The sequence below is a fragment of the Diospyros lotus genome, chromosome 13, assembly GCF_014633365.1.
Source record: "Diospyros lotus cultivar Yz01 chromosome 13, ASM1463336v1, whole genome shotgun sequence".
NCBI lineage: Eukaryota > Viridiplantae > Streptophyta > Magnoliopsida > Ericales > Ebenaceae > Diospyros > Diospyros lotus.
The window spans coordinates 39,913,856-39,926,449 of record NC_068350.1 but is presented as its reverse complement, the minus strand read 5'-3'; the positions used below and the strand labels follow the sequence as shown (position 1 = coordinate 39,926,449).

General features: G+C 37.4%; 1 protein-coding gene across 1 annotated transcript; it reads left to right on the top strand.

Annotated features, from left to right (window-relative positions):
* The first annotated feature begins 11,617 nt into the window (after positions 1–11,617).
* Positions 11,618–12,163, top strand: LOC127788237 (zinc finger protein 7-like). The gene has a single exon (XM_052316349.1). The coding sequence runs from the start codon at positions 11,618–11,620 to the stop codon at positions 12,161–12,163; it is 546 nt and encodes a 181-aa protein (XP_052172309.1).
* Positions 12,164–12,594: the final 431 nt, after the last annotated feature.

The following is a 12,594-nucleotide window of genomic DNA, read 5'->3' as shown; positions in this document are numbered from 1 at the left end:
TTTAGTCCTAGCCAATGGAAAAGTTGTTTGACCTTATGATAGGTATTCACTATACCCAAATGTCCTCCTATGGGAGACTTGTGTAGTGCCTCCAGTATCCTCCTCTTTAGATGATCATCATCTCCTATTGCCAATTTGCCTTGATACCTAATTAAGCCATCGGAAAGGGTATATCTTAGTTTACCCAAAGGATTCACCACTAGTTGCTCGAGCAATTCCTTAGTGTTCTCATCAGCCTCATAGCTAGAAGTCACATCTTGATTCTAGTCCGAAACCACATGTGATTGCAGCAGAGCCCTCTTCTTGACACCTTGATAGTGCATCGACAATCACATTCTCCCTTCCTTTCCTATATTGTATGACATAATCTAGGCCCATTAGCTTTGTCATTCCCTTCATTTGCAATCGAGCATGTGTTGCGTAGAAAAGTACCCAAGAAGAGGGTGAATTTGGTTTTTTGAAAATTAATAATTTTAACTCTTGTTGGAAACTTTTAAATTTGTGATCCTAATATAAAGTAGTTTAGCAAGAATAAGAAAATTTAAATCGTACTACCACAAGAAACAAGAGAATTTTTATAGAGATTTGGCTTTAAAGAGCCTAGTCCTCTCTCTCAAGATTGAGCTTAAGGTTTCATTAAAGAGAAATAACACTAGATTTTAATTGAAGCTAAAACTAATATATAATCATTTGCCTAAGTAAGAACCATTAGCACACTGCTAGTAAATACAAACTCTTCACACAAGTGAATAAAACAATAAACTTATAATTAGAGATAATTTCAAACAAGTTACCAATGATTGAGAATTCCACTATCCAGTACACTTTCAACACTTTGATCTTTCTCACTCTTGTTTGAATGCTCTTCTAATAGTTTGTTCTATCTTGAAGCCTTCATATTTATCCTTTATATAAGCATTTTCAGATAATTAGTTATAGAGGGGCAAAAGATGATTTTGAAATTTAAAAAAAATCTTCAACCTTTTTCAGTTTCCAAAAGCAATTGTAGGAATCTTGGCTAACACAACACATAGAGAAAAAACATTGAACAAAAAGGTCAATCTAGAAAAGTTGGAGAAACAACCTGTTAATGAGATTAGCCATAAGCTTTTTGAGACAAAAAGTTCACGAGAGTAGACAATAAAATCAGAATCTAAAAAAAGTGAAGTCAAAATGTCTTTTCTTTAAAAATAGATTTTACCTTTTTGCATGGAGAAATCAGGATATGATTTTAAAGTATAAGGTGAAAACTTTTTGTAAAAATATGCCTTTGAGCGTTCAAAAAGAAATGCAGGAAACACAGAACAGCAAAAACGATTGTTGAACTTTGGTCAACCTAAGGCACAATTTCGGTCGATCGAAGTTGTCTAGCAGCCATTCACCTGACTTCGGTCGAAAGCTAGGTTAACCTAAGATACGAGGCCAAACATTCGACCAACTTCGGTTGATCGAGAAATAACTTTAGTCGACCTAAATGGCATATGAAGAGATTTAAATATTCTGCCTTATTTCAGTCAACTTAAGCTAAACCATCAGTTGACTTAAGATAGATAGCCATTAGAAACACATTTTTTATTTCACAATAAGCTAATAAAATATAGTTATATCATAAAAATATTTTTGTTATCATTAAAATCTTATTTACTTATCTCTGAGCTTAACAGTATGCAACTTTTGCTGTAAAAAAAATTTAAAACTTTCATGGTATGTCCTAATTAAAACTCTCATGGTTTGGCCTAATCACAAATTTGCCCCATTCCAAATAATGTCTCTATTTATCCACTGCCATCAGCGTTGCCTATAGCTCTTTTTCATAAATACTTAAATTGAGATGTCGAGGGGCTAGAGCATGACTAAGAAATGCCAATGGTTTACCTTTCTATACTAAAACAACCCTAATCCCATTAGCACTAGCATTTTGTTTCCAAGATAGAGGGCTTATTGAAATTCGGTAACCCCAAAGTTGGCACTTCACTCATGGCCTTCTTAAGTTTATCAAATGCTTTTTCTACCTTAGAATCCCATTTGAATCCTTCGTTTTTCAACAACTCAATAAGGGGTCGACTAATTATCCCATAGTCTTTTACAAACTTGCGCTAATACCCCGTTAACCCCAAGAAACCTCGTAGGCCCTTAACATTGATAGGCTTAGGCCAAACAACCATAACTGCCACCTTGCTAGGATCAGTGCTTACCCCTGCATTTGAGATTATGTGCCCTAAATACTCCATATGCCTCTGTGCCAAGGCACACTTTGACTCCTTAACATACAATTTGTTGAATCTAAGGACCTCAAAAGTGGTTTCCAGATGGTTTAAATGTTTGGCAAAAGAGTGACTGTAGACTAGAATATCATCAAAAAATACAAGGATGAATTTGTGTAAATAAGGTTAAAAAATTTGGTTCATCAATGCCTGAAAGATGGCTGGAACATTGGTGAGTCCAAAGGACATCACATTGAACTCATAGGGCCCTTGTTGAATTTTGAAGGCTGTTTTAGGTATATCTTCATGCCTCATTCATATTTGATGATAACCTGCTCTAATGTCTAACTTGATGAAAACAGAAGCATGTTTAAGTTCATCAAGTAAGTCTTCCACAATGGGTATGAGAATCTTGTCTTTGATGGTTATGACATTTAGTTGACGATAGTTAATGCTAAACTGCCATGAGCCATATTTTTTTTTGACAAGTAGCATGGGAGAGGCAAAAGGGCTATGACTTGGTTGGATGATAGCTCTTTGTAGCATGTTTTTGATTAATTTTTCAATTTCTATTTTTTGTCTAGGTGGGTAACGGTAGAATCTCACATTGACTGGTTCCACATCAGGCTTAAGGTTGATGGTATGATCATATGGTCTTTTAGGTGGTAAGGATTTTGGTTTAACAAAAAGGTCCCTAAACTCAAATAAAAACATGTTTAGTAAGTTAATTTCATGTACCTTCCATTGGTCTTGTGAGTGGTTGCTCACAGTCATTGTTAGTTGCCTTTCCTGCTCTTGATTTTCCCTTGATTACTTCATGGCATGAATGGAAAATAGTTGGGCCACTTGGGAGAGTTTGTTTTTGAACATCCTTTGCAACTTCCTCCCCAAGATCATTTTGCAAACCCCTGACTAGAAACTACCCGCGAGGTAGAGTTGGGAAATGGGTCGGCTCGCCTCCTTGCCTAGCCCGACCTGGTACTGTAGCAAATGGGCCGAGCCAGTGCTGTGTGGCCCACGACTCGACCCACAAAAAATCTTCCAATAATAAATTTTTGTATTTAATTATGCACTCTGGCCCGACCTGACCCGCCTTGGCCCTCATTTCCTATTGTTCGCCCAGCCTGACCCGACCCACCTCCCTTGCGGGCCAAATTTGGCCCGGCCCATGAAATGGGTGGGCCAAGTGGGAGGCAGGCCGGCTCGCCCATTTGCCATCTCTATCGCGAGGGTCCTCCTATAGCCATCTTTCTCAAAAGTCACCTCCATTTTATTGAAATCGAAACTGATGAGATCTATCCCTTTCATCTAGTCTATCCCTAGCACAAATATCACATCCCCCCAATTTCAATAATCTCAAATCAACCACAAATTTTTCTCCATTCATCTCCTAGCAAAATTCCATGCAAGCTGATTGACTAAGGACCTTGTTACCATTTGTTAGTGACCTCACAATTGAGCTTCCTGGCCATGGCCTCATCCAGAAAACTATAAGTATTCCCATTGTCAATGAGCACCATCAATTAACAATTTTGTACCCTCAATTCCACCTTGATAATCTTATTGTTGGTTCATCCTTTGAGGGCATGTAAGGAAATCTCTCCTTTATCTTTTCCTTTGGCCTCTAAGGGTTCTCCTCCTTCCACTTCTTTATCATCTTCTCCTTCCAACAAGAGTAATTGCCTCTTACATTTATGCTCCGAAAAATACTTATCCTCACAATGGTAGCATAATCCCGTTTGTCATCTCTGCTCCACCAACTTTCCTCCTTATGCTGGCATAGGGTTAGCTGTTATGTTGCATGGAAACACCTCATAGGAGCCGTTTCCCCGTTTCAGAAACGTTTTCGAAACGTTTCTTATTCTCGTTTCGGATCCTATTTATGCTTATTTTTTTAGAAGAATGTCCGTTTCTACGTTTTCGTTTCCTATTGGAAACGTTTCCCGTTTCTGTTTCTGTGCATCTTAGGCTGTTGGTAAGGCTAGTATCCCCTTGTTACCTTGCCTAGTCTCCTTACCCACTGCTCTGTTCCCTACTAAATACTAGAGCTTACCCCTCTTCATTTGTACCTATGTTTCTTCATCAGGGCTTCACAATATCAGGGCTTCTATTGTGAGTTCTTGCAACCGAGCACTTTTAGTCGCTTGTTTGATGATTCGGGGTTGCATCATCTTTGCCATTGGCCTCACTTCATCATTAATGAAACTCGATACAAAATATTATTCGGTTAGGTGGGGGCTATGAATCATCATCAGTGACCTTAGCTCTTCAAACTTGAGCTGATAGGTCTATACTATTCTAATTTCTTATTTGAGTTTATTGAATTCTTCGATCACATCCATCATACTCACATCTCCAAATCTTTCACACAAATCATTTGCAAACTCACTCTAGGGACAACCCTCTTTCACTTTGATCCACCCTTGGAACTAGGCATCTCTCATGTCATTGAGGTAGACAGAAGCTAATGTAATCTTCTGTTGTTCGGGCTCATGGTACAGAGTGAACATTTGTTCACAATGTCTCACCCACCACCTTGGGTTCTCCCCATCGAATAGTGGTATCTCCAACTTTGGTGCCAAAAAACTCGGCTGATTGGGATTAGGTTGAGTTCCGAGCCCCCTTTCTAAAGTATTCTCCTTCATAATCTCTGGTTCTATGTCAAACTCCGATAATGCTAATGGTTGGTGTCCTATTCCCATTCCAGGAAGGATTGGTTTCGATTTCCTCAGCAAAAAGTCTTGATGGTTGTTGATCGGAGAACATCCTCATAAACTGTTGCATCTGTTCCACCATCTGATTGTGCATCTATTCTTGTAACAGATTGCTTTGTTCTTGATTCTCTTCCTGCCATCTTTCCATCACTCTTATCAATCATGGTTTCCACCATTGTTTCGATTGAGGATTATAGAGTTCCCATCCATGTCTGTATATTAGCCATTGTTGTCGTGAGTTGCTGTAGCTTAGACTCCATCTGCTTCATCCTACTTTCATCGGCCATGGTGATGAACTTCATGGAAACAAACACTGCCCACGAGTGCTACTCTGATACCAAATTGTCAGCTTTCAAAGGATTTGACTAGTTTCTACATTGATTAGGTGAGAAGGCTCAAGTGAGAGAGAGAGAGAGAAGATTAGAGATGTTTAGAGGGAGTTAGACGAATAGAAACAAAGGGAGAAAGAGAAAAGAGAGAAGATTAAGAAGAATATCGAGATTTTTCATATATTCCTTCCTCAGGACAACTCATATATATAACTGATCCAGGCACCCATGTGCGGTAACCGCCTCCATGTTCTAGAATTTACAAGAAGTTACAGTTGTAACTAACTAGGTACAACCCTTAATGCTGTGACTTCCTGAGTACACTACTCATCTACAGCCTATTCCAATTACGGTACCCCTTACATAGCCGGTACGTGACACCAAAGTTAGGGATGTCCATAGATTCAAGTAGGCCCGAGAGCCAAATTGAATTGAACCAATTTGATTGTTTTTTTTTGTTTCTAATTTGATTTGATTCTAGTTCTATATATTCGAGTCTATAGACCCGATTAGAGTTGGCATATATGATAAATTTTATATATTAATATTTATATATATAAAATAATAGAAGATAGTAGTTAATAATTCCACTAAGTTTAATTTCTTCGTGCTTTTGGTTTGTTCATTGATGGTATTCTGTTTGATAGGTGAGAAAATGGGCGGACGAGAAAGATTTGGGAATACGATTGCTTGTTTGTGTGGTTTTGGCTTGGAAATGTTGAACTACAAGGAAGACAGTAATTTAGGATCTAGATCAGGAGCATTAAAGGGATTGAAAATGTGAAAATCAATCGGGTTGTGCATAATGCTATTTGGTTTTCAGAAATTTCAAAATTCAATTTTAAATTAGTTCCTATTTTAAGTAAGTATTGTTTTTTTTTTTTTATTATGTTATATTGAATTTTAGTTTTTTATTTTCCCCTCAAAATTTGTGTTATCAAAACTTTGAGGTGTATATATATTAGAATCGAGATCCAACCCAATTTTTATTGGGTTGGATTGGGTTGATTTGGTTTTACTTTGTAATTATGTGAGTTATATATGGGTTTAATTTTACCCAGTTTTGGGTTAATATTGAATTTAAACCAACTTGACCTATAAATAAATATATCGTAATAAGAGTAGAAGTGAAAACAAGATGTATTTACTTAGAAAAAAATTGAATGTGTTTTGTATCTTGAAAACGCTCGAGGATCTCTTCCACTTCCACTTAATTAAGATGATACTGCACAAAGAGGAGTTGCATACCAACGAGGTGGTAGGCTTGCTGGCTTAAGCATTGAATGCCTAGGTAAAGGGTCTTGTGTTTTAAGCTATTTGAGAGTGTCCACACTTGCCAATTGTGTTCTCGAATGATCACTTGTCGTTACTAGTATGATTTAAGGAGTGAATGACTAATAATTAATGCTTTCATTAAGGCCTAATAAGGATTCTAGTTAGTGTAATTATGAATATTCTTTGAATGCAAATGAACGAGGAAGGTGGCTTCAGAGTTGACAGACCTAACCTTATAAGTGGGGCAAGGGCTAAACTTGATCTTGATCATTAATTTGCACACATGAGAATCTCTTTGGTATTTAACTTTACCCTTTTTATTTGGGAAAAAAAGAGTTAAAAGTGGTGAGATTAGTTTAACATTAGTCTGACAAAGCCTTTAGTTTTCTATTTCTAATTTTTATCTTTTTAATGATTTGTGTTCACATTTTGTTTTTTTTAAGGAAAACATGTTGGTTGACAACATCGTGGTGTCATTTTCAATTTTGTATTTTATATATTTATTTATTTTTCTCCTCATTTTGCAAGTGACTTTGAAGAGACACTGGAGGATGCCAACGACTCTTCTGACTCTCTCCTTACAGCCTAGTTGACTCCCAAATCTAATAAAGAAGAGGAAGAGAAGTCAATGGCAAAGAGACGAAGAAAAGAATAGAAGATGAAAAAAAAAAAGTCTACCTAGTGAAGACAAGATGAAGTGAAAGCCTCAAGCTGTTGTCACTAGGGAAGGAGGCCCCCAAGGCCAAGTCACTATATTGTATGTTTACGGTCAAAAGTAATCACAGGGACTTAATGGTAGCTCGCTTTTGAGTTAGAGAATGTAATTCAAGCAAATATTATGTATTTGGAGATTTAAATTTGACATTTTTGATAATATTTTGTATTGATATATTGTATTGTATGTTATATTAACTTATAAGATATCAATACGAATTGTTAATAAATATGTCAAACTTACATATTTTCGTGTAATATATATCTATATATATAATGTGTGTGTGTGTGTTGTTGGTGGATGGATTTAGAGAGATGCATGGTTTGGTTTGGTACAGGTTCATGACTCTGATGATGTGGGGATTACAGATTAGTTTGACATTTTAGTTTCGGTGCAACAAACGGGGCAGCTGCTAGGGAGGTAGGTAGGTAGGTAGGTATGTATGTGAATTAATTGCTTCTTCTTCCAGAACAAAATAAAATGGGAGCTTGCTTCCTCCCTCTTGCTCACACCTGGCCTTTCTCATGCTAAATGTGTTGCTCTTTCAGAGGCTCTCTCCCCTTTTATGATCTCATTTACGGACAAATTTCACGTGCTCTCATATTGTTTGTTGCACAAAATTTTTGTTTGATTTGAATTTTTTAAGAGTTACGTAACATTGTGTTAGTGACTCAGTAGAGTCGAGTCGAGTCGAGTTTAGATTTGTATTTAGTGGGATATTTTAATTTTTTGATTACTAACATATGTAAAATTATTATTAAATTAAGTGATTTTTATTTGATTTTGAGAAGGAAATTAATTATTATAAATTAGTGGCAAAAAAGGAAAGAAAAAAGACGAATACAAGTACAATTGACATCTCTCTCTCTCTCTCTCTCTCTCTCAGCTTCTCCATCGGCAAGTGATAACTGTGAATGAATCTAAATCGTCTCTGAATTAAAGAGGGAATTCCAAAGATGGTTGGTAGCTAGCTATGTGCACGGTTGGGGCAATCATTGATGGAGATAGATAGCCTGTTTGGCTTTGACGACTGTGCAGTATTATTATATGTAGATGCAGCGACGTGTTGAAGTTGAAGTTGAAGACGTTTGAATGACTCGTTGGAGGAGGAATTGGTACGCCGGAAGTCGTCGTCGTCGCAGCCGCCGATCATGAGGCTAATATGTATATATGCGATCCGTCGTCGAACGGTTCCGATCGACAAGGCGACAATGTAATACACGAAAGCACCTTTGACATTTTTGAACAGGCAGGTGTACGTACGGACGCATGCATGGCCATGCAGTCATTAAGTGATTAATTAAGAACCCAGCTTTAATATAAACCAGAGGCGGTAAAAGCTTTTAAATAAAATTTTGTGAGGTGCATGGAGCTTGACAGTAACAGTTTATTTTTAATTTTTAGGTCAAATTTTAAATAAATTGAGTTTTGAAGTAGTGGTAAAGTTATTTAAAAAATCACTTATTGTCTAGAGATTAATTTTGTCAGTATAGCTACATTTTTTTTTAAAGAACACTTTATTAACAAAATTTTATAACACAAAAACATATTACTTATTTCATGTCGCATGTGATGGCACACCTCCGAGATCCTTCGGAGATGATATATAGCCTTCCCTTAATTCACATCAATACTTTAGGATTGAAGAATTCTAGCTAGGATGCATCGATCGAATTGGAAATATATCAATATGAGCCCTAATCCCTAATTTAGAAAAGGTTTGATGAGTTACGTGATTTTAGTTGTGAATGATAATAGAAAAAAAGAGAGATTGGGCATGAAATTGATTGGGGGGGGGGGGGGGGGGGTTGACAAGGATTAATGAAAGGATAGAGACAATTAGGACTTATATATGTTTTTATGTACTTGAAACATCAAACCCATAACATTGAGCGTAGCCCAACGTGTATTGCAAGTAGTTATGACATTGTTGATGTGATGTCAAGTCTCGAGTTTGAGACTTGGAGCGGGCACTTGTGATTTACTTTGTTGTTGTGCCATGCGTTGAGTCATTGCTCCTTATCTTTGCAACGACGACTTACCTAGTCCATGCTATGGAAGTTGTTGTGACTAAATTTGTGGCTTATAGAGTGGGGGCGTTTTGGCCGACCCATTACTTTGTTTGGGCTTGAAGCTACCAAACTAAAGTATAAGATCCACAAAATTAAATCAATCATAATCATGTGGCCCATTACTTAGGTTGGCTTTAGAGCTACCAAAATTGAAACAATTGGATATGTGGTTTATAGAGAGAGGGACGATTCGGCCAAAGGCTTTGTGGTGGGGCTTCTCGACTTTTGCGTTAAAAAAAATAACATCGAGAGCAACCATAGCCGATCCATTACTTTGTTTGGGCTTGAAGCTACCCAACCAAAATATAAGATTCCACAAAATGAACTCAATCTTAACTGGCCCATTACTTAGGTTGGCCTTAATTAATTAGAGCTACCAAAATTGAAACATGAGATCTACAACATTAAAGGAACCCTAACCTTTTTACTTGGGTTGGCTTTTTGGCTTGGTTTACTTAATGATATGACAAAAATTAAGAGCATAATGACTTTTTTAATGAAGAGAAAAATGATTTATATATATATTAGAGTAAGAATCATAAGAGATGTGACAAATCTATCTAGACACACACATATATAAAAAGGTTACATCTATTAAACCATTGAATTCCTTGGAAGACCCTTCTAAATTATACATACTCACATTCATCGACCTATTTTTCAATAATCAACAATATATATTAGGATCACTTCCTCAACCACAATATAAGTTCCAAACTTATATTATTCCCTTCACTTGTATGTATATATATTTCCTTTCAACTTGTCTTCCTAATGTTTTTCTTACTCACTTCCTTGACAAGTAAGGTATATTAATTACCCGCTTCCAAGAATTAATCGATAGACACTCATGAATTTATATAGTAGAGTGTGAGATTAGGAGCCAAATTCATCAGCTATGTATACTTAGACTACATGCCCTGGAAACAAGAGGTACGTAGGAGATGAATAAAGGGATTTACTTGGATACATATTCCCATTTCCAATTGAAGGGACTTGCTAAGGACTTGCTTCAAAGATTAGAGACAAGCTTAAAGGTTGGAAGGCTATTATCCATACATATGCTAATTATACAATATACCCTCTTCTTGTTGAAGTCACTTGAATCTAGGTAGAGGTTGAGAGGCTTCATTTTGGAGCCCTTCCTTGGATCCCAAGGGCATAGTGTTGAAGAAGAAAGCCCCCATTTGAACTCTTCTAAGGAAAGATTGCTAGGAGGGGGGGGGGGGGGGGGGGTGTTGAAGCTTCAATCGAAGATCAAGGTAAGTCTTAGAAACCCTAAAACTAAACTAAGCACGATTAAAGATAGGATATGCAAACAATTAGTGTCAAAAAATTAAGGTAAATCAAAATGTAAAAAAATAAAGACAACACGGAAGATTGTTAGGGAAAACCAAACTAGGGTTTTGGGAAGGGGCTCACATAATTAAGGAAGGGATTGAAAGCTCACCCGAAGGAGTGTGGATTTTGACCTTGTAACTTTTTAATGTCGTTAAGTTGTAGGTTTTTTGCTAATGTTTTTGCATATATATTTCTCAATATTTTAGTTATTTTCCTTGACAATTAGCAACTTTCTTAGACGTTTTTATGACCTCTCCGAGTGTTCATAAATGCTAAATATAGATAATCATTTATCACAATATATATATATATATATATATTTGATATGATTAAACCCTAGAAAAATCAAACAAAAACACCAGATGATTAGTGGCGTTTCTTGCAGCATTTATAATTGGCCGTGGCTTGTCAAAAATGTTTCAGTGAACACCAAAAAAATTACATTTTCCTCGCAGTGAATCATACATATATATATAATAAAGCTGGCTATGTATCCCATCCACCCTTTTCTTATCCTTCCAAGACTTGCATGGATGAGTTGGTCCCAAATGCTATTACTCCACCTTAATTTCACACTAAGTAACTCCAACTAAAATGGAAAGAAAAGAAAAGAAATGAAAAGAAAAATGTATTCTTGATTCAAACAAATTACCTGAGAGAGAAAGAGAGAGAGAGAGAAGAGAGAAAGAGAGAGAGAGAGCTACTGCTTATTATCCTTTACTACGTACATTACCGATTAGCTTGTTAGGATGATCATTCATCACCGCTTTGTATTAAATACGAAATCTAACTTCTTTCTTATCATTGTGTTAATCTCTTGATTCAGACTAAACTAATTCTTTACTTGTCCTTCTCAAACTCTTCAATCTTCTTTATAAATTGCCCCTCTCCTCTATGCTCTCTCTCACACCTCACTCTCTCTCTTCCTTACTGTTCTCATCTCTTCCAATCTTCCCATCGCCCGGCCATGAGTTCTGTCGCCATGCATCGCAAGGTCGACTCCTCTGAGAGCTCAACCAACAATCAGACGCCCCACCCTAAACCCAAAGCTCAAGTTCCTGATGATGAATTGGCTCATGATTCCCCTAAGTTCTGGGATTACGTGTGCGCCTACTGCCGCAAACCCTTTCCCTCATCCCAGTCCTTGGGAGGCCACCAGAACGCTCACCGCAAGGAAAGAAAGGAGGACAAGAAGCTGTTCACCAAGAATCCCAGAGAATACCGCCGCCGCCGCGCCTGGCTCAAGCAGAATGCTCAGATGCCCTTGACAGATAATTTCCCCGTTGCACCACCACCTGCTGCTGCTGCTGCTCAGGCGGCGGTGGGTCCCTCGACTGAGCTTGCACTGTTCCCCACTTTTGGAAATAAGCAAGGTGGGGGTTCTTCAAGAGTTGTTGAGCCAGCAGCTAAGGTTAGAAACGGAACCAAGGCTCCGAAAGGCAGGAAGTCACTCGAGAAAGGCGGCGCCGCCAACGCCAGCGATGGGGGCCTGGATTTGACTTTGAAGCTGTAATTATAGTAATTAAGCGACTGATCTGAAGGGTTTCCCAGGCTTAATTATATACACACACACCCATAATCAGCGTGTGTGTCTGTGCTTAAAGTTAAACCTGGGAGAAAGCAATATCTATACTAAATGTAACTAAGAAAGTCAAGAGTGAGTAGAGATACATGTTCTCCCTTCTATGTATTTTCGTCTTTTTAAGGTTGTTCCTATGAGTAAGTTTGTTCCATCAAAGTGCAATTCTCATTTCATATATATATTCCATCTTCAGTACTGCTATATATGTATTTTTCCTGATCACTTGGGTAGTGGGTTTGATCTGTTCTTTGATCACCACGTACATTAGGAGAAGCAAAGCTCAGAAGATTCAAAACTCAATAACTCGAGTATCTTGTTACAAGATACTCATACATATAGTGATTCCGAAGTGGTTTATAGAA